Raw genomic sequence first — 22,462 nt, forward strand, 5'->3', positions numbered from 1 at the left:
AGCTGCATAGCAATACAGAACATAGGCTGAAATTAAAACAGTTTGTTTGAGGTGCAAGACTACAAGCAGGTCTATTAAAACTATGTTATTTCCATAAAGACTTGCAACAAAGATCTCTTAATCTAAAGTTTAAACTAATAGCAAACACAGATTTCTCATACTATATTATTTGTTTGCATGTACATTAATAAAGTAATATAATGCAAACAAGTATAGCAGAGGCTCCTTACATTCAAAATTTTCAAGTACAGTATATGCATAGGTTGCTCCAAAAAATAATGCCTCCTGTTTATTTCCATGGAAACCACAACACAGTACAATAAAATTATTTGATATAGCAAATTCTCAGCTACAAAATACTGGATTTCAACACAGTCAACACCAATAGGTATGCATCTTTGGCAGTGATTAACAGGAGGCTGCATGTCGTGCTCATAAAAATCTGCACTAATGGAAGTGACCTAGTTGTGCTGTCACCATTGCTGAAATGCACCACACGCTACCTCACTGTGCTCACATCCACTGCTTCATCTCCATAAGCATTCAGCAAGTGTCTATGAATATCAATGAGTACTGAACGAATGAATATCAATGCATGGAGAAATTCAATTCCACAACTTTGCTCTGTAAGCGCATCCATGCCAGACGCCATTTTGTCAGAGTGCCCCTCTGCTGACATCTGTCACAGGGCAACAACACGTAATGGAATACTGGAGGAAAGGTGCAAGCTCTACTGCTGTACCACCAACACCTGCCTATGATATTGTGGGACAATATAATAAAATAGGAGTATTACTTTTGGAGCAGCCCTCATATTTCACTGGCGAAGGAATAAGAAGGAAGGAATGAGAAGGGAAAAGAATATGGAAAAGAAGCTTAAATCAAGCTAGAAACTGAAGAAAATTTAACCCAGTAAAATCCCTGCGCAACCTTGTAGTAACACAGTGCCTCTACCACCAACAGACGGTAATATTTCCTATTTTTTTACACAGAGAGAACGTTTTAAAAACTCATTTAGTAAATTAGCCAATTTGCATTATTTTTGCCATTGTATTTTTAAAGTAATATGATGCAAATCAGTGAAAAAAGAAAATACTCTTCCCTTACTTTGGATACTTGCGTTTCCTATGAGCAAATTTAACAACAGCCTGTTTCAAATTTCAAAAAAAAGCAAACCATCAGCAGACAGAGAAGATACTGTTCTACCCTGGCCCAACGTATTCCTGTGGGATTCCTCTGTGACCTCACAAACTATTTCATGTCTGAAGTTCTAGAAACTTCTGATCTGAATGAGTGGGTTTTTGAATCTTCAGATGCACTCCCAAATACAGATTTCCATAGCTGGTATGGATTTAAGGGCTGCACAGAGCCTAAGTGTGCATTCTGCACTTCCAAGACTCATCTACTTAAAAGATATTCACTGTTTGAAAGTACAGATAAAGATGTTCATCTGTGATGGGCAGTACAGCTGACTAACTGAAACCTTGATGAACAACATTAGAAAAAAAGAAAAAACCCAAAACCTTCATAAAGGAGGTTTTTATCTTTTTTTTTACTATGAAGTCAAGAACACAAGCTTGTTACACATCTCTGCAAAATAATACAACTTCCAGTCTTTTTGCTACAAACCCTAGTTAATCGTGAACTTGACTCTCTATCCTTCCTCTCACCTTTGTCTGATGTTTCCTGCAGGGACAGTCTGGTGCCTTCTACTCTGGGAAACCCTGCCTTTTATCGTTTTAACTTTATGTACTTAACCATGGGAATCCTGGGCTCCAGCTTCTCTTCACCCTCAAAAGACACTTACCATCAGGCTTGCAAGTAATGATTCAAATCCAATGGTGCTACTAAAATACAGTTTTGCATTTCAGGAAACACAGAATCTGTAAGTGTTTATGCTTCCTCCAGGTGATCTGTGTTCTAACATAAACATAGAGCAGTGTCTAGAATTGACTAACATTGTCACAGCCCTGTTCATTTTACTACAAACATGTTAACCATAAAGTTAGGTTCAAAATAACATCTTAAAAAAAAAAAAAAAAGTTCACTACTTGATACTTGTCACAGTTTCATATTAAACAATAGCAAGAAATCATAAAGATTATTTAAATCGTGCTGTAATATAAAACAGTTAAATACACAGAACTGATTTACAGAGCATCTTAACATTTTCACACAAGCAAACTCCAGTGACTCCAGATGTCTAAAGAAGTTATTATTTGAATTATCTGAATGGCAGCAAAGAAATTTCCATTCGCACCTTCATCTGATTTTACCTGACAAATCAGAAAATATACTAAAAAAAAAAAAAAAAGGATTCAAAATGTCAAAAAACAATAGTTATCTTGTGTACTTATCAGGACAGAAAGTGCTGTTTTGCATTTCTTAATTCATTTGCTACGTACAGCACATGTCTAAATGCCTAACTGTCTAAATGTCTAAATTCAAATGAACTGTCGTGTTTATATGTACAGTCCAAATTTTCAGCAAACTCAAGGTAAAAACAGTGTACAATCTCCAGGGAAATGTCTCTAGCCAGCACACTCTACTTCAGTTATGGCTGTCTACTGACTAGTGGTAACTTCCACTGCATGTTAACCACCACAGTATTAGCAACATAGCAGAAAGTTTTTATTTGAATCTGATTTTTCTCTTGTAATTTATTTCCCTATCCATTCAATTTTTATGCTACTTTTTATTCACACTGCTTTAAAATGAAAGGATGTTAATTATCAAATGTAACACAGAAAAAGCACAGCAAGATGAATTTTTTAAAAATATGTGGCATTTACACCAGCATGCACACACACAAAGCCCACAAAAATAAATAACACTTTCTAATTTTTTAAAAATGCAAGTTCCTCATTTAAAACAGTTCCTTATTTCCTAACTTTTCAGATAAACTACAGGAAACAAACAAAACCAAATAAAAAACACAGCAATTGACAAATGGCTTCTTAACAAATTAGCACACCTCAGGGGAAATAAAAAGCACTAGGGTACAGTTTTACATTTCCTTTAAATATAAAACATTTTCTACGCAGCAAAATTAAAACTACCAGAAATTTAGCTTACATCAACAGTTTTAAGGCAATTGACCAAGGTCTGACTGACTGTAACTCCCCGGTTAAAAAACTTGTTGTGCTCCACCATGCCAAGCAGTGGCATGAGAGAACAGTTTAAAAGCCATCATCTAAGATACTATCCCAATGAAACCTAGCACTCAATGATAACTGAGTGTAATAGATGCACTAGAGACCCAAAATATAATTGCATTTTAGCAGTGAGCAAGGCTACTAAATAGAGGCAGAGACAAAAAGCTCTACTATTTCAGTGCTGGCACTCATTTGTGACACGCCTCCACACTGCATGCTACATTTGACCTGATGAAAACTTTAAGACATTCTAAGAGAATCATAAGAATAAGGAAATGGAAAAGTAAGATCCAGTATTGTGTACTTTCCTGTAAAGGTAGACTAAAAACTTAGATCTTCACTACTCAAAACAAATTCTTTACAATTGCAATGACATATCATATCATTTCAGAATACAGTGTGGGCAGATCCTTTGCCTAGACTTCAGGAGATGCCCTTGGAAAAGTTCTACCAATTATGTAAGAGATGGAACCTTTCCACAGGGCAACTCCTGAAGTATTCTCTCAAGTTCTAATATGCCATTTTCCCTTTGTTTTCCCTTACAGTGCTCCTCACACAACAGATGTAACAGAACACATTACTTATGACAAGCAGCAAAGCACCAAAGCTGTAAGACACTGTATCTTACACACTCTTTGTAAAGCAATCCTCCATCGTTTTACTAGATGATGCTCAGAACTTATACTTCTTCCATTTGATTCAAGTCAAGTAAGTCCTCCTTCTGCATCTTCAGCTTACTTTTTTCCATCAAGGAAGTCAAATAAATAATAAATCAGCTTAACTTAGTTTCTTCTCTCCATCCTGAAATTTATTAGGTGGTAAGGAGTTGAACTGTTTAGTAGCTGAAGGGATTGAGAACTTCAGAATACCCGTGGCTCAGACTGTAATATCAGTAACTACTACAACTGCCACAGAAAAGCACTTCTGCAAAAGGCAGTTTGACTTCTTTTTGCCTGCAGATGCTCAGTTCTGTCCTCAGAATGATCCTTTGAGCTGTGGCAGGACACAAGTGGTTATTTGTGCAACTCCAGGATAAACTGCTCAAGGATACTAACAGACTCTCATGCAGTTGAACAAAGAATTTTTCTACACTCCCTTACAGGGTGGTAGAGAAAACAGAAGCTGCCAGAGACATGGAGAATAGGAACTGTTTTTTGGCAGCAGTTTTTGCTTATGTCAGTTGAAGGCATATGTGAAATTGCAGCCTCATGTCAGAGCTGTGGCTAGAGTTCAAGAGTGAAGTAGCCTGGAAAGAGCTAAAACTAAGACTCAGCTTAATGTTGAAGAGTTGAGGTCAAACCTCATTTTCTTCTCTAAACAGTTACTTCAAGCTTGTAGTAATGCAAATCTTATAGTTGTTATAATGAACTCATCAGCAATCAAACAGAAATGTAAACTTTTTAAATGTTGTATTACAGTTAATTCAAAAAGCATTGGAGATGTTCAAGTGAGTACAGAATTGAACTGTTTTAATCAGCCAAACAGTGAACATCATTTCAAACAGGTTTATTATTTCACTGCTGTGGGAGGAATTGGTAGTAATGCTCACATCTACAATTATCCATATCCTTCCATTACAAAACCTTGATCTAATTTGTGCTCCTTCTGCCAAACAAAACTTGTTTGAACTAAGAATCTCATGTCATTCCAAGCTCATTTCTGAGAAGTGTCAGATACCACCAGTCCAACTATGTACAAAAATTGCCAGCAAACAGCATGTTTACTCATGTTAAAGAAGTCTTACAGCTCAGCTCCTCTGTTACAGCCTCCAATACTTCCACGTTCTGGAGTAGAGATTTCTTTTATGTCATCAAAACAACTACTACGAAGCAGTAATACAGTGAGACCACCACCATTTTCATCATCTTCAGGTCCAAAAAAGAAAAAAGGCCATGAAAGCCTCAAAATTATCATAATATATCATATTAAAATACATTTTCACATTAAGCCAAATTTGCATTATGAGAGAGCTATGTTTTACGAAAAACATTAGGAACTTCAGAAAACCTGCAAGAAACTCTGTTATGGATGCCACTGTCAATTACATCAAAGATGAATAAAGAAAATCTGCATCTCCTCCAGATTTGAAGTTACCTAACTTAATTATGCATGGTGTTATTGACATACAAAATGCAACTTTAATAACCTCCCTTGCAAAATGTCTAGCCAAGTTTGCTGACTACTCACCTAACTTAAAATCTTTGTATTTTTTTAAAGTATGCAATCTGAATGATTTTTAAAATCAACATTTCACTGTTCCTTTTTAATCAATTCTTCAGCAATTAATCCTACTCTTATTTCTTCACATAATATTTCTAACACCATAGATGTTTAAAGACTCAAAACACAGAAATGTGTGAGCACACAGAAAAATTGTTCTTACCTCACAACTTCTGACCACTGAATGAGTTGTATCGTAACCCTGTATTTAAGAGCTTGTTGGTTGTCTAAGATGGTGTGATTAGAACTAAACATAGTATTCCTGCTGAAGTCATGCAACTTATTTACATAATGACATTATCAGATTTCAGTTCAAAGAGCGATTATGACATATTTAGCATTTGTATACCCTTGAAGAAGTCTTGTTGGTATAATTCTACCAGTAGGAGAAGTCTCATCTATAATAGTATTATTAGTATGCTAATGTGTACTCTCATTTTTGTCTTTTTCTTCTATGGTTGACACAGTCTGTTTGACAATCACTGGACAATCCTACATTAAAACAAATTTGCAATTTAGCAACTTTAACTTCAAGTGTCATCTATCTTTATTCCTTTAGATATTGTAACAGCTATTACACTTATACTCCTCTACCATCTCTCCAATACTCATATAATTAAAAATATAAGTTACTTCTGATCCAGACTAAGGGCATTCACACAACTTAGTGACGAAATATCCAAGGTACAGAAAAAGCAAAATTTTTAACCACTACTATCCATAGAAATGTCACAGAAACTTCTCCCAAAAGTTTAATAGAAAAAAAAAAATCAGTATTAGAAAGAATTGGCTGTAGGGGACCATTTAAATTAGATATACTCTCCTATTCAACCTATTTCCATACAAAACACAGAATCATAGAATCATTTAAGTTAGAAAAGCCCCTGAAGACCACAAAGCCAAAGGTCAATCTAACACTATCAAGTTCACCTCCAAATTACATCCCTAAAAAACAAATCCATGCATAAACATGCTTAAACACCTCCAGGGATAGTGACTTCACCACTTCCCTAAGCAGCCAATTTGAGAGCTTTGCCAGCCTTTCCATGAACAAATTCTTCCTATGTTCAATGTAAAGCTCTGCTAGAGCAATTTGAGGATGCTTTCTTGCATCCTGTCACTTGTCACATCTTCACTGCAACCTCCTTTCAGGTAGTTGTCGAGAACAATGAGCATTCTCTTCTCCAGACAAACATCAGTTTGTGGAAGATTGGCTGGAAAGCTGCCTGGCAGAAAATGACCAAAGGGTGCTGGCTGGCAGCTGGCTGAACATGATTACAGCAGTATGCCCAAGTGGCTTAAAAATGTAAATGGCATCCTAACCCGCATCAGGAATACCGATGTCAGCAGGACCATGGAAGTGACTTTTCCTTCTGCACTCAGCACTGATGAGAATACATCTTGAATACTGTGCCCAGTTTTGGGCCTCTCATTGCAAAAAAAGATATTGAGTTGCTGGAACACTTCAGCAAAGCCTATTTTAATAGCTTATTCAAAAAAATAAACAGGGTTAGGAATCCTAATATGCATCTTAGAGGTTTCAGGGAAGATCTGATAGATTTGAGAACTCTGCCTTGTAATTACTTGCTGGTAAGAGTTTGTCTTAAGGGAAGAGGGCACACATTTAATAGAAATAGACTGCTTCTTCTAAGGTATCACAACTGCTTGCAATTTTTTTTCTGGCAGTGAGAAGTGTTAAAATATAGTTAATGAATTCCCTTTTAAGAAAATTGCGAACAGAACAATACATACAGAAAAGATTAAGATTAGAGTATACAGGCACCAACCATACTGAGGCTTCATGCAATCAATGAGAAGGCAAAAAATCTTCAGCTGACTGGCACAGTTTCACATTCATACAAGAGAAAACTTATGTCACATACCGATTTCTTTTTAATGTCCTCCAGATCTTTGAGTTCATTCTCAATCTTTGTGATTAATTCCCTGAGTTCATCAAGATTAGTGCAAATAAGCTAAAAAAAAAAACAAAAAAAAAATGAACACAAACACTTGGTAATGTAGGACTTGAAAAATACACAATGAAGTTAAATAAAATCTAAAAGCTCATGTTATTATACAGTGCCAACCATTTGGTTTTTATTTTCTTAGAGCATTATTTTTTTTTTTAAAGATCTTATTGAAATGAACACACTTCAGATACAAACCATATATCTCTGTATATGAGCCTCCTTTTCACAGTGTAGGTTTTTCCTCCAAGCTGCAGTGAATGAAACAAGTTACCAGATTTGTCTCAAGTACAGCAGTGAGCTGGAACAGGTTTGAGTATCAAACAAAAGCCTGCAGAATTAAGTGTACTAGCTTTGCACTATGCTGTTCTTATAATGTTGCTGCTCTTGTTACAACTTTCACCTGAACAGAACCTCATCTATTTTACGTGCAGAATTCATAACCTATAAACTATAAAATCTATCTCTTTCAGTAAAAGCAGTATATCTAGTGCTCTCAAATTTCTTCTTATTTCTGTCCTTAAAAAACAGCTTTTTACATTCTTCCTGTAACAAAATGTCTGTTATTTACTTTAACAAATTTTCAAAGAAACAATAATGATCTTTAAGTTTTGGCTTACTGTCACTTACAGCAATTACAGACTTACTAAACTGGAAATTATTAAGCTGTCAGGTTCATTCAGGTCACTGTAAGTTAGGACTTGCTTATTTCTGAACATCTCTATGTAGAAGTGTTTTCATTAGAATTGAAAAAAATCTTTGAAATAACATAAGAAAAGTCAAATCCAAATAGGAAAAAGAACCACCAATATGCTACCATGATACAATTTTTACCCCCTATTAGTGATTCACAACAATACATCTTAACTTCAATTATACATTAAATACTATAATTTCTAGATTTGGAACAAGTTCATTTAAAAAAGCACATCAGGTTCTTTCATTACTATAACATAGAACAGACACGTGCTGCATGGAAGGAAGTTCCAATTACGTAACTGCAAAGCAGAAGGCAAATTAATGATTTTTCTTCTTCCACCTAGCTGGCAAGCAAATCTATGATACATTGTAATTATGCAAAAATCTACAAGTTTGTCACATCCCTGGTAAGTAAAGAAAGACATACACAGAGAATTCCCTTACACAATTTTAATCCATTCCTTTGGAATTCATTTTTCAAATTGCATCATTGCCTTTTGTGTTCTCCCACTGTATTATGAGTCAATGACCAAAGACAAAGCAGAACTACGAACCAAAGGAAGATATCATTAATCCAACTCTCTGCTTAGAGATTTATATATAGTAAGGCAAGAGTTTTTAAGGATGATTTCCTTTTAAGGATGATTTCCTCTTAAGATTTTAAGGATGTTATCAGTTGAACGCTGTCCTGAAAATACCAACTGTGTTGGTGAAATACTGTATCTTTACAACAGAGCTCCTACACGACAGCAGGTATTTCCTGTTGTGTCTCATAATGTGACATTATTGTGTCTCACAGTGTGACACGCTGATGTTTCACTGCTCTTTGCTCGTGGCTGTTAACTGCCAGAATGCAGCAATTCAACTTCCAGCAAGGAACACTGATATTCTGAATTGGTTTGTATGTTTTTACAAGTGAGTTATGTGATCATAATAAGAAACATACTAAAGTTACAATCTAATCTTCCTATCTCTCTCGGAGAACATGCGTTCTAATTACGCATCATGAGAAAAATAATCTTAAAGAGAAATACATGCTTATTACTTGAAGGTAGTGAAAAGTTAGTCCCTATTCTCTAAAATACTACGCAGTATCCTAACTTTCCGGGGTGCTAGCATTTCCGTTAATGTACATGTCCTGCACACTGATCATGTACATGCTCACTTTGACACAGGCATTTTCAGATCAAGCACAGGACTGCATTTTCGCAGGAAATAAGTATTCTGTTTTTCAGTTGAATATAAAGGAAACTTCAGAAATTCTGTTTTCCAGTACATGTTCAAATTCAGTGTTGAACCTTTCCCACTAGATACAATCTCAGATCTTAGTAATCTCCCCAAGAATCTCATTGGATCTTCAAGGAGGAATGGCAAGAATAAAACATCTCTCCAGATTTTTGCAAGGAAATCTGAGTACCATTCTAACTTACTACCATTCTGAGTGATCTCTCAGAGTTTACGAATGAAACTTTTATCATTCTTTTAGAAGTGCAATCTGTAAATCTGTTTGTAAATATACACCTTGTGTACACCCCTGGATTATGGATGCCTCATCCTTGGTTCTCTTTAACCAGCTGGAACTTCAGCCAACCTTTTTAAACATAATGCACTTTAGTGCAGTTTTGCTCCCAACTTCAGGTTGTCTGCATAATGATTTTAAGTTATACTTTAACTTCTCACTAAACTGTTCTTTTACTGAAACCATTTCATAGTGGAAAATATCCAGATATTCTCCATTTGAGATCTGTATTTATTGCAGACCACAGCTGATGAAAGTTAAGACTGTTAAACACGGTCACAGAAAAGCCAAAACATTAGCCCAGCTCCTTACAATGCGTGTTCCTTCTTTGGTTATGATACATGTAAGTCTATGTAGCTGCACGTATATATGTGCACAGGAAAAGAAGGAAAGAATGAGAGAAAGCACTTAGAACAATACATTAGTAGACATGGGTCAGGAAGAGAAACAACAACACCAACTTAGTAACCTTTTAGTACAGAAGTATAATTATTGTCTTTTTTTTTTTTAAACATTAACAGGAAACATTAGTATAAACTTGGAAATGAGAATTTCTATTAAAAGAAAAAACTGTAGAACCCAACTTACAAACTCATGAGCTGTCAACTCACTTTTTAAAATAATTTCCATAATATTAAAAACAGCACTTTTTTGTGCTTTTATTTGGTAAAAAAAATAATTTAATTTACATCTGCTTCTTTTTTTATTATTATTTTTAAACAGCTTTCAGTTAAGAACTCAGTATAAGGTCTGAAAATGCCTTGAAAATGGCACTGATCTGTGCTTTTTACGTCTTGCCATGACATTTGAACTACGAAAGTGAACAGAAAACTCACATGATTTATTTCCTCAAAAAGATATTTAAAACTGGCATTGTGAATATTAGGATTAGTTAGCATACTTATATATATTCTGCTGTTGATTTTGTTTCGGTTTGGTTTTTTTTTTGGTTGTTTTTTTTTTTTTTTGGTTTTTTGTTTTTTTTTTTTGTTAGTAACTGGTTTTAATGCACAGTTTGTCATTTGTTCTCTGTGATTGAAAATATTAAAATACGTAATAAATTTTCTCAGCATTAATGCTGCATTTTGATCTTAAAAAAATTTCCACATTTATACTGAAGCATAGGATCTACTCCTAGGCAATAAGATCCATTGTGGCTATTTTTATTTTATTACTTTCTTTCTTACATTTGTACACTGAAGGCATATAAAAGAAATTATAAATTTTTGAAAAGGTTTCAATTATTTGCTTCTTCCTAAAACAGCTGCTATTTACATATGAATAGCAATATTTTTGCAGTTGTACCCTCCCTTGCATATCTCACTGTATAAACTTGTTTCATTAAATATTTTAAAACATATTCTCTACTTTAAATAATTACGTTGTATCTGGCAATTCATGCATGTGGAAAAGAATATCAAGACACCTTTTACACTGCTTTAGAAGTTTCACATCTGCAAATATGGTATAAAATATGAAAACATTTGAAACACAGTCATACTAGCCCTATCTATCCTCCTAAAAAAAGCAGATAAATAATTAAAAAGTTCCCTAAAAAGATTAAACTGCCCACACTGACGATATATCTTACCTTCATCTAAAACAGATTTAAAGCCTAGTTTTTATCAAAAGAGCTGAAATTACTCAGTTACATTTTAATTAACATTTTATATAGGTAAGCATAAAATGTTAATTTAGCTTTTAAATGGATACATAAACAAACAGTTTACTTTGGTTAGATATAAAATTAGGCCAAGCTTTAGACAACATTTTAGACAATTTGTAACTAAACTACATATACTCACAGCATGCAGGGAATGCATTGAGAAAAACACACTTTTTTAGACACTGTCTACACGACAGTTGTAGTTTTATGAGGTTTGACTGCTTAGAATAGCACAGACTGCTATCTCAAAAATAAGTTTTTCTTAAAAAATGCCACCAAAAGAGACATTTAATTCAAGTAGGTATGGATATATAAACTGTGACTTACAACTTAAATGCTTTCATACTTCTGTTACAGCACCATAAAAAATACATTGTTATAACCACCACTCTCTTCTTTGTGCTTTCTGGTCTAAAGTTCATGCGCAGATAAGAGGTAACAGTTACAGACAAGATGAACATGTGAAGGTACAGATTTTTTCCAAGTTCTTGAATAAATTAAGCTAGATTTCAATTCAAGGGGCACAGTGAAACATATCATTAAACCGTACCAAACCAAACCAGTAAAAACACTAGTAATTTTATCCTAGATTGTATCTTACAAATTACATCATCAACTTCTGTTTTCCAGGTTTGGTCCTGCATCATACTTACCTGAGATCTTAAAACTTTTTATGTACTATATAAGATGCATATAATAAAAAATGCTAAAACATTCTCTACCAAGAAAATGTGAAGTGTGTGTTTAAAAACACTACTGGAAGCACACCTTTTAATCGAGAAAAGGAAAATCCATCTCTCGACTAGGATTTACAAGACCTATGTCAGACAATGAGGGACTTAATTTGAGGGACAGGTATTCAGGTTTCAAGAACTTAGAACAAGAATTAAAATCACTTACCTGAAATTCTGGTATGGCAGACTTTGTGACACCTTTCCTCTTCTTTGTGATTGCTTTTTTAGAAACCGATTTTTTTTCCTTTTAAGATTAAAAGAGAAAAGCTTCATAATGCTGTTTGTTGTACTTCATTAATAAAACCAAATTACATACAGACTTTAAAGTTAAACTGTAACTACCAGATTGCTAACGAGTGCGTCATGTAAACACAACGAATCAGAGCTAGACTCAGCAAGAGCAAACATTAAACTACACGTATCTGTGGGGCAGTTCTTTCACACACACACACACACACACACGAAAAAAAAAGAGAAAAGAACAAACTCATTACAGTGCTCATAATATGCCACCTAAAAATTACGAGAACCCTGCAAGAAATTATTTAAGTCATAGAAGAAATGTTCACATCACTGTTCTGAAAGGAGCAAAATCCAGAATTTATGCCACAAACTTAAGAAATACAGTATCTCACCTGCAAGGTATGTTCTCTGACACTGCAAAGTGAATCATACATTAGGGTCTGCGACATCTACATGTTACACTAAAAAACATCCTCAAAGAACAAACAATATATAGAAATTGCCAAATGGATATAGTGAAGTTCTCAGTGAAATCAGAATACTCACAGGGTTATTCTGGCAGTGGCAAAGCATAATATTTTAGAAGAAACCTCCTGTTCTCACCACACAATTGTGCCATATTGTAATACAGATATAACAATTAACTTTCCTTTAGGCAACACAAGTGGTGTAATGCCTGAAGTATCAGGATTGATAGTTCGTGAACACTTCTCACATCAAGCAGTTGCATCACCCAGAATTATGTATGCTTCATGTAAGTGACTTCCTTATTCCTACATTTATACGGTAAACTGCAACAAGTCCTCTTCTGACAAGTTCATTTAAACTAAAACCACCACTGTAAGATTACCACCATGCTCACATTCTAAACATCATCTAGAAACCTAAAGAGTCACATGACATATGCTGAATTTATTGTTAGACGTAGTCATCACATGGTACCTGGTTTAAAAAAAAAAAAAAAAAAAAAACTAATTTTTTAATTTTGAAAATACTGTCCAGAATTGTGGTGTTTTTTTTCCTAATACATGTATGTGCAAATACACACATGAAGTTATATGAAAACAACTCCAACAGTAATGCCTCATATTTTATTATATTGACCCATGACACAAGTTTTTGTCAGTAGTATGGCTCTGAAGGCTAAACTTTTCCACCAACATTCTGCTATGTTATTGCTGTGCAACAGATGGCAGCAGAGGGGCAGTCTGACAAAATGGCATCTGACATGGAAATGCGTGTAAAGCAAAGGTGTGTCCTCCATGTGGAACAAATGGCACCCATGGACTTTCACTAACATTTGACAAATGTTTGTGGAGATCAAACAGCAAATGTGAGAATGGTTGAGGTGGTCAGTAGTGTGCTTCAGCTGTAATGACAGTGGCATGAAAAGTAAGCCACGTTCCTGACAGCCATGCATAGCTGTCGCATCACCAAAGGAAGAGCTTCTCAATCAGCTCACCTGTACAATCAGCAGCTTATGATAAGGGAACTATACAAAGCTCAGTATGAGCTTCAGTGCGTTGGAAACAATGGTGACAAAATTTGAATATTGCAAAGTTTGTGCCAAGTGGTCCCATGAATGCTCACATGGTAACAGAAATAACATTATATTCAAGTTTGTCAGGTCCTACTGAACCGATATAAGGCTGAAGATGGCAGTTTTGTGGATTGCATCATAACTGATGATGACATGTGATGTCACCACTACGAGCTGCAGTCAAAACAGCAAACCATGGAGTGAACAACTACATTCCCCAACACAGAACATGTTCAGAACACAGTCCTGTGTGGGTAGTGATGTGCACTATCTCTTTTGGGATAGGAAAGGGATATCCTTCTGGATATCCTGGAACTTAGACAAATGAACTCTGATCACTAGACCACAGCCCTGACTAAGCTAAAGGCTTGAACTTCCAGAGAAGACTACCTTTCTCATGCAATACAGTAACTAACACCAGGCCCTATAGTAATCTGAAGACCATGAAGCACAATGCGAACCTTGCCTAAACTGTCCTATTCACACCTCCTGCACAGTCCAGATTTGATGCCTTCTCACTTCCATCTATTTTTCTGATGAAAGATGACGGCAACATCTTCTTAGCAACGAGTTGCTAAGAAACAGTGGGTCACCTCTGCTGGAGCCAATTTTTACAAGCATGGTATTTAGGCTGTTGTTCACAAAATGCACAGCTAATGGTAGTGCCTTTGTTGAAAAACAGCATTTTGTAGCTCTACTGAATAGTATTATCGTGCTCTTTATATCTGTTGTAGTTCCCATGGAAATAAATAGGAGGCTTTACTTTCACAGTGACCAACGTAGGTATAGAGGCAATTTAAACAGAATACATTGAGATACTGATCATATCTCAAGACACTCTATCAATCATTAACCAAAACAATGGGAACAGAAAAATCAAAATTTTATTTTTAGTTTACTATTCTATGTGATTTCCAAAACACTCTAGCTGAATCTGACACAGAACAGCGCTAGGGCAGGGTACAGGATTGGACAGACTGCTGCTATAAACCTAGACCTGAAAATCCACTTAATAAAATGCATGAAAATTTAAAGAGTCCTCAGCTACCAAAAGTCAACACTCAAAGACTTAACATTAGAGAAGAGTGATGAAGGTATAGGTGCATCTTTATTAAAACAATGACCTACACATGTTGAAAACATGAAAAAAAAATCCAAAATATCAACATTTTTAGTACACATTTTAGGGATTCAGATGCATTAAAAACATACTTGGTATGATTGAAAACAGTGCTGTTCATTAAATGAGTTAAAGCAGACATCTAATACAAGTTTTGTGACAAACTCTGAAGATGTCTGGACACACAGTGGTTACCTAATGCTGTAAAAGAATGTTATCTGGCACGAGCATGAAGGGATAAAAACATGAGGCTGCCAGGCAATCCTACATTATCTTTCTTTATATAAAGATAGTTCTGAATGGTCAAAAAGAAACATCTAGTTTTGAATATTTTCAACATAACGTTTTTTAATTAATATTTGCTTGAATATTTTCAACATGAGATATTGTATGATGCAGCATACTTTGAAAAAGTAAGTGGTAACAGAAATATATTCTCTCTTAGCACCAGTACTGACTTCCAAAAAAAGGGCAAAAATAATTAGGAAGATTTATAATTAAATACCAAAAGACCAAGTAAATATTTATTATTTTCAGAAACATCTGAAATTGAAAAGATTGGGATAGCAAATAAAGCAAGAATTGAAAATTTGATTACAAACATTTTGAAGATTACCTCTTACCTGCTTTTAATCTGAATCAGGGTTAAAAATTTCATTTTCTTTCTTTTTGCTAAAGAAAGAAAAGTCTGACATAAGGGTGATCAATGGCTGTCTAATAAAATATACATACATAAGACTAATAATTATTTAACAAGCTGACATAACTCTGCGAATTAGTAAGATATTTGTACTGCACAGCACCATACTCTCTTTACCATTTGGAGACTATAAACACCAGACGTCCTGTGGTGCCAGCACCGAAAAAGAAAACTGAACAAATATTTGCACTATGTTAGAAAATCATTATGTATAACAAACTAACTTTGGGAAAGTCATTGTCTATTTTAATAACATCCTTATAAAATAACAATTTCAAATTTGATAGAAAGAAGCTATTGTTGCAATAATGATATATTTTTTTTTTTTTGGTTAAGAGTAATCTCCGGTTTTCAAAAAAAAAAAAAAAAGCATTCCTTAGTCACTAAGTTACAAAGGAAATTTTTGCTCTAATAGCTTGTCAAAAAAATAAAAAACAAACAAACAAAACATGATAAAATAAGCATTTAAAGGAACTTTTCTTCAGTACTTCCTGAGACAATGCAGCTGCACTTACTCATGTGCCCTTTTTCCGGACTACCTTCGGTACCTTAGTGTAAGTGAATTTGAATATTTTGAAGTGAAAATCTTCTGAAGTTATGAAAAATTAGTCTTCCACAGAATAAATCCACACAATCCACACAATCTGAAACTACGAACTGATAAACAAGTATGTTCTGCATAGACAACAGCGATTGTAAGATATGGCTGCCCCTACCAGCTGCTTCATATTGGCCCTGTCACATACAAAAATAGTCACGCTAATACTGAAGTCATGCCACCACAAAGCATAGCTGCTTGTCTTGAACTGCCAGGCTGAGGTGGGCATAGATTCTGTATGGACAGTAAAATCAGTAAAGGGTTGAACAGATTACTATTGTGAGTAGCAATTTCTCAAACTACTCCAGTATCATCTGCTAGAGCTCCTTTGCCCGTGATCTTAGCTAAAGAGACTGTTTAAAATAGTTTAAATTACTCACTTCAAAGATAGAAGTAATGCTACTGAGAGATGCTAAGTGTATTTTGAGTCATAGCACACTGTACCCTTTAGACCACGCTCAATGTACAAATATATTTAAGCAATCACAGCTGGAAAAACAAATATGAAAAATAAAGAAGGAAAAAAACATCTAATGAAAAAGTTGATACACATTGTTTCATTAAATTACCTATAGTGATTCAATGTGACCTCCCTATCTCCCAGTTCTCAGTCTCTCGCTTTTACTAGATGTGATTTAGAAGCCATTTAGCAATAATTCAACACACAGACTAAAGAAATAATCATAGAATCACAGAATGACTGAAGTTGGCAGGGACTTTTGGTTCCATCTGTTTGAAGTCCTTTTCAAGTAGAAACATGAGAGCAGGGTGCCCAGTTCCACATTCAGGCATCTTCTGAACGTCCCCAAGAAGCAGATTCCACGACTTCTGGGTAGCCAGTGTCAGTGAATGTGCAGTCATTTCGGTAGAAACATTCTCATAAAGGGATGAGGTGACTCAATAGATAGACTTCTACCTTTAGATGTCTTCAAGAAATAGGTAGACAAGTCGCAGCCAACGTGACCATTTTTAAAAGTGCTGCTTCCAACAAGGAGCCAAACTATGTGGCCTCCAGAAATTCCTTCCAACCAACTTTTCTATCACTGTGCTGCTTATAAAAGACTGCCTTGTAGAAAATACACATGCTATAACAAACACATAGCAATCAATAGTGCTAGAGTGCAATGCGCAGATGGAAGATAAATCAGAAAATGTTTTGTCCAGTTTCACAGTTGTCTTCTCCAATCATGTTAAGAATGAAAAGATAAAAACATGAAATAGTTTCCCTTCAAAATAAATTATTACCCAAACTACAACAAGAAGTCCATGTAAAATAATGATCTAGAAACTTCTGAAGAGGTCTTCTCCTCAACAGTTGCAACTTCACAAAGGCTGTTGCTACTACTATCTTGAAGAATTAACAGTGGTCTCCCAATGGTCTCCCAATCCAACAGCTACAACAGATTATTTTTTTTTTTTTTTGCACAGCAGAGAAATACTTACAAGTATTTGATAAATGTTTTATAGAATCATAGAATCGCTCAGGTTGGAAAAGACCTTCAAGATCATCGAGTCCAACCACAACCTAGCCATACTACCCTAACTAACAACCCTCTGCTAAATCATGTCCCTGAGCACCACATCCAAACAGTTTATAAACACATCCAGGGATGGCGACTCAACCACCTCCCTCATTCCCCTCATCCTGTCACCTATCACCAGTGAGAAGAGACCAACCCCACTCCCACTATAATCACCTTTCAGATATTGAAGAGAGCAATAAGGTCTCCCCTCAGCCTCCTCTTTCCCAGACTAAACAGCTGCAGATCCTTCAGTCTCTCCTCATAGGACATACCCTACAAGCCCTTCACAAGCCTTGATGCTCTTCTTTGCATCTGCTCCAGAACCTCAATCTTTATAAAGATTAATCTTTATAAAGATGAATAAGTAAATACTGATTTATCCTCGCTTTTGCTAGCACCACATGGCAATACTCCTAATAAGATTAAAATTTTACTTTTTATATAAAGTTTAATTTCAAATATGACAATATTTCTTTAAAAAGAAAAAAAAACTTTTTGCCTTTTATCAAAATTATACAATATTACTAAACAAAGGAAACTGACTTGTTTTCAAATATACACTTATCAAAACTATATTAATAAAATTCTACTTTGCTACAATAAAAGAATTGTGAAACTAGGAAATGTCAGCCGGCATTATTCCTGCCTAATCTTTTATTCACCCACTAACATGGGCCACAATTACTAATGTCTCCACAATGCTTCTTCCAGCAGGCTTCACATCTCACTGGGGTTTCAGTTCAGAGAAGTGGATATAAGACATCTTACCCCGGACAAAAGCAGCTTTTCTCATCTCTTTTCTCCCTCCGATAGTGCAGGAGAGAATCAATTCTTTTTTATACCACTCCCAAAACAGACAGAATTAAGACATTCCTGAGGTTAGAGAGGTAAAAACTACAAACATTTAAGGCAAGAGCCCTGTTCATTTAGCACAGAAGGACTCTTTTAACTCTCCACCAGAGAATACAGGGAAAACACTTTGCCTTAATCTTCAAGTAAACTACAACACGTTACCCTAAATGAAACTATAGTCCAGGTATGTATGGATATAAAACAAAAATTTTATTAATAGTAGATAGTATTTCTCATAAATAAAAGATGCAAATCTACACCTAGACCTGGCAGCATCACAGTAGAAAAGCTTGATTTGTATACTACCTGACTTTACCTGTTAACACAAACCTCCTGTCAAAATGCACACAATCGGCAATAAGGGCTGTACAGTTGAGTAACACTTCATCTATCATTTCCTTGTTTGCTTTTCTGAATGAAAACAAACTCCATCTTGCATCAGGAATGCAGTAAATACAGGCCTTCCCACTGTACGGGAACTGCTGAATAACGGCCTGAACCTCTGATTGATCAATTCAGTTGTGCTGCTGGAAGGGGCAGAGCCTGGCTCCACTTCTCCTAGACCCATTTAAGAGCTGGCTACCAGTGGGAAAGGATCTCTTCTGGAGATCTGCTCTGCTGGAGTTTCACAAGTGAGCCCAGGATAGGGGTAAGTGTCCTATCTATTCTCTTTTTGTTATTATGACCTGCTTTGTCTAACTCTCTTGTTTATTTCACGATTATAGCATCTTTATATTTGTTGATTATACACCCACAGAGCATACCCCTACTCACCTGCAGAAGGGGCCAGAGCACATGTATGCTGAGCACATGCAAGTAATGTTTAACTTGGATACTCTCCTGTCCTCTTGTCATGGCTTGGTTTTTGAAGGATTATGAAGAAGGAAATTTGTGCATTGTATAATGAGAAAAAGAGATAGCTGAAAGCACTAAAATGAATATTAAATAAACACTGTTCTCTAGAAAAGTTGATTTCAAAGGAGGTTAATGTTCTTTGTATGACTGAGATGCTGCTTGAAACAATTTATTCCAGGTTTGATGTATACCTGGCTCCTCAGCCAAAGACAGTATTTTATATAACAAACATAAAACTAAACCAAAATAAATTAGTAATATAATTAAAAACTGAATAGTTTTACATTGCTGTTTTGTTAATTCTCAATTAATAGTGAAGAATCATCATAGTAAGTGAAGCCGAAGAAATATGACTTCCACGAATTCATTCTGTCTTGAATGAATTTGTTCATTCAAATCTCAATTCCAACGTATAATAATGTTATACTTTTGATAGACAATTAAGTGCTGATTGTTACTTATTTTCCTTCATCGCTTCTTTCCTCATAGCCGGCAGGAATTCACGAAGGAGAAATCATGTTCAATCAGTGTGACAGACTTCTATGATGAAGTGATCAGCCTGCTAATTGTGGGAAAAGCAGGGAATTTCTGTAGGGCCTTTGACCCTGCCTCCCATAAGGTCTGCAAAGAAAAGATATTGTTTTATGAGGTGGATGGCCACACAGTGAGATGGGTTGAAAACTGGCTAAGTGGCCAGGCCCAAAGAGTGGTAGTTAGTGGAATGAAGTCTGTGTGGAGGCCAGTAACTGGTGGTGAACCTTGCAGTCAGCAATACTGTTCTGTATGATAATTCACGATCTGGATGATAGGGTGAAGTGTACACACAGTAAATGTGCAGATGACACAAAATGGGGAGGTGGAGCTGATAGGGCAGAGCATCATGCTCGTATCCAAAGGGATTTGGACTGTCTGGAGAAATGTGCTGACAGGAAACAAGGGAAGTTCAGCAAGGGGGGGATGTACAAAGACCTGCACTTTGTTAAGAACAATCCCAAGCACCAGACAGTGCTGGGGGCTACCTCAAAGGAAAGCAGCTGCTTGAACACACGCCAACTATATACCTTTGTAGCAAAGAAGGCTAATGGTATCCTGGACTACGTTAGACAAAGTATGGACAGTAAGGTCAAGGGAGGTGGCCCTTCTCCTCTCTTTGGGGGCTAACGAGACTACAGCTGGAACACTGTGGTTCCCCAGTAAAAGACAGATGAGGGTACATCAGAGTGCAACAAAAGAGCCATGAAAATGATGAAGGGACTAGAGCATCATTACTATAAAGACAGGCTGAGAAACTTGAGACTGCTCAGCCTAGAGAAGGGTAGGAGGGATCTCATTAATGTATGTAAGTACCAGAATGGCACTTGCAAAGAAAACAACCAAGTCCAATTCAATGATTCCCAGAGACATGACAAGAGGCAATGGGCACAAAGGGAAACAAAAAATTCCCTGTCTGAATATCAGTAGAATTTTTATTTTTACTGTGTAGGTGACTACTTGCAACCTGCTCAAGGTGGCCCTGTTCGTATCCAGGGGTTGGACAAGATGACTTCCATGGGTGCTTTCCAAGCTCTAACATTCTGTGATTCTATGTAATTATGGTTTGTGATCAAGCCTTTTGCTAATCAAAGTGATAGCTAGGAGTGAAAAAGTTTAAAAAAAAAAAAAAAAAAGTTCACATTTACAGATCTTCCAGCATTTACTCACTTTAAATAACAATGCTGTTTAAATACTTCTGTTCAAAGACTTACTGGAAATCAACCTTATTAGCTAACAGCTCCCCCAGCAACACTAAGAAAATTCTTAGAAATGCTCTTGACAGTCTTAAATCACTTCATCAAGAGTAATACAGACCATTTATTAGTTAGCAAACATAAATCATTTTTACTTGAAAAGAGGAACATATCTAAAGAGCTAGTAAAACTTCTTGTGAGATCTTGTGGCTCTTGTTTGAAGGTAACAATCTGTGCTACAAATTACGAAGTGACATCATCATACAGCAGTAATGCAATTTTTGCAGCATATGCAACACAGCAGCAATCTCCCTGGGGACAAAAAAGCTGGTATTTTACCCTACATCACCAATACTCACCATGATAAAGTCAAAAAAAATTCCTGCTTGCTCATCCCATTCTATATGCAACTCCACTGATCTAAAATGGAAAAACTCGCAAGAGTTTTCCTCTTCACAAACACTTAAGATACATTTTCACACATTTGAAAGGTTTGGCAAAACTGAGCATGTCCCGACTTTGCGGTACTCATCTTCAATGTTGATCCCAACAGCTCCCCCTTCTAGAAAATATCACATGCAATTATCTAGAAAATGAAGCATTACTACAGACTTTTTAGATCTTCCATGTTGGCATAGAGAATGTTTTTATAAAGTTACAATGGCAAAGCAGATCTGAACAAATGCATTAATTATGGTGATTTAAAGAACAATGCAAATAAACCCACAACAGAGGCACGTGTCCAGAATTACTAAACTTGACTGGCACTACAGCTTGATGCACTGAGAATCTGGTTGCGACTTACAAAAGAAAAGAAACCACATGTACTATTTTAAACACTGTTAACAGGTTGTTCCACACAAAGAAGTCAGACACCTACAACGAAGTCTTTACTATTCTGAAGACAAAAACATACCAGCTACTACAAAACAGCTGCCAGGCTGTTAAATTCATTCCTTCTCACTCAAGCAAATGTTGACTTTGCACACAAAACTTAACGATACTTCAAAGAAATAAAATATACTGTGAAATAAAGTTTAAGAAGATAAATAGCTATGAATCTTTTAAACCACAGGTACAGTATTTACACTGAAGTTCTTCTAAAGGATAACATTTCAACAAATCACTGTGGTTACAGCAAATGTATGCTATAAAGGTGTTCTCTACACAAATTGAATTATTAATCATTAAAGAGATGATTGAACTCACACTTACTTCAACCTCTGCTTCAGGCACCTGGAGTTACTTCAGTCAGACTCTCATCCTTTCTTTTTTATCACCCCTGTGCACATGTTCAGTTTCACCCAGTCTGCATTCCAAGCAAAGTCAAAATTCCTATGTTGT

General features: G+C 35.7%; 1 protein-coding gene across 1 annotated transcript in view; it reads right to left on the reverse strand.

The window, feature by feature from the left end:
- Window positions 1-22,462, reverse strand: part of KIAA2026 (KIAA2026 ortholog) — a 60,558-nt gene that overhangs the window by 21,010 nt on the left and 17,086 nt on the right. Inside the window, exons 4-5 of the mRNA XM_042877395.1 lie at window positions 12,127-12,202; window positions 7,259-7,348 (exon numbers count right to left, since the gene is read on the reverse strand). Of these exons, the coding sequence (XP_042733329.1) occupies window positions 7,259-7,348; window positions 12,127-12,202 (166 nt within the window). The remainder of the gene's footprint in view (window positions 1-7,258; window positions 7,349-12,126; window positions 12,203-22,462) is intronic.

This window comes from Lagopus leucura, unplaced genomic scaffold (genome assembly GCF_019238085.1).
Source record: "Lagopus leucura isolate 7727_CA_CO unplaced genomic scaffold, USGS_WTPT01 Super-Scaffold_100018, whole genome shotgun sequence".
Taxonomy (NCBI): domain Eukaryota; kingdom Metazoa; phylum Chordata; class Aves; order Galliformes; family Phasianidae; genus Lagopus; species Lagopus leucura.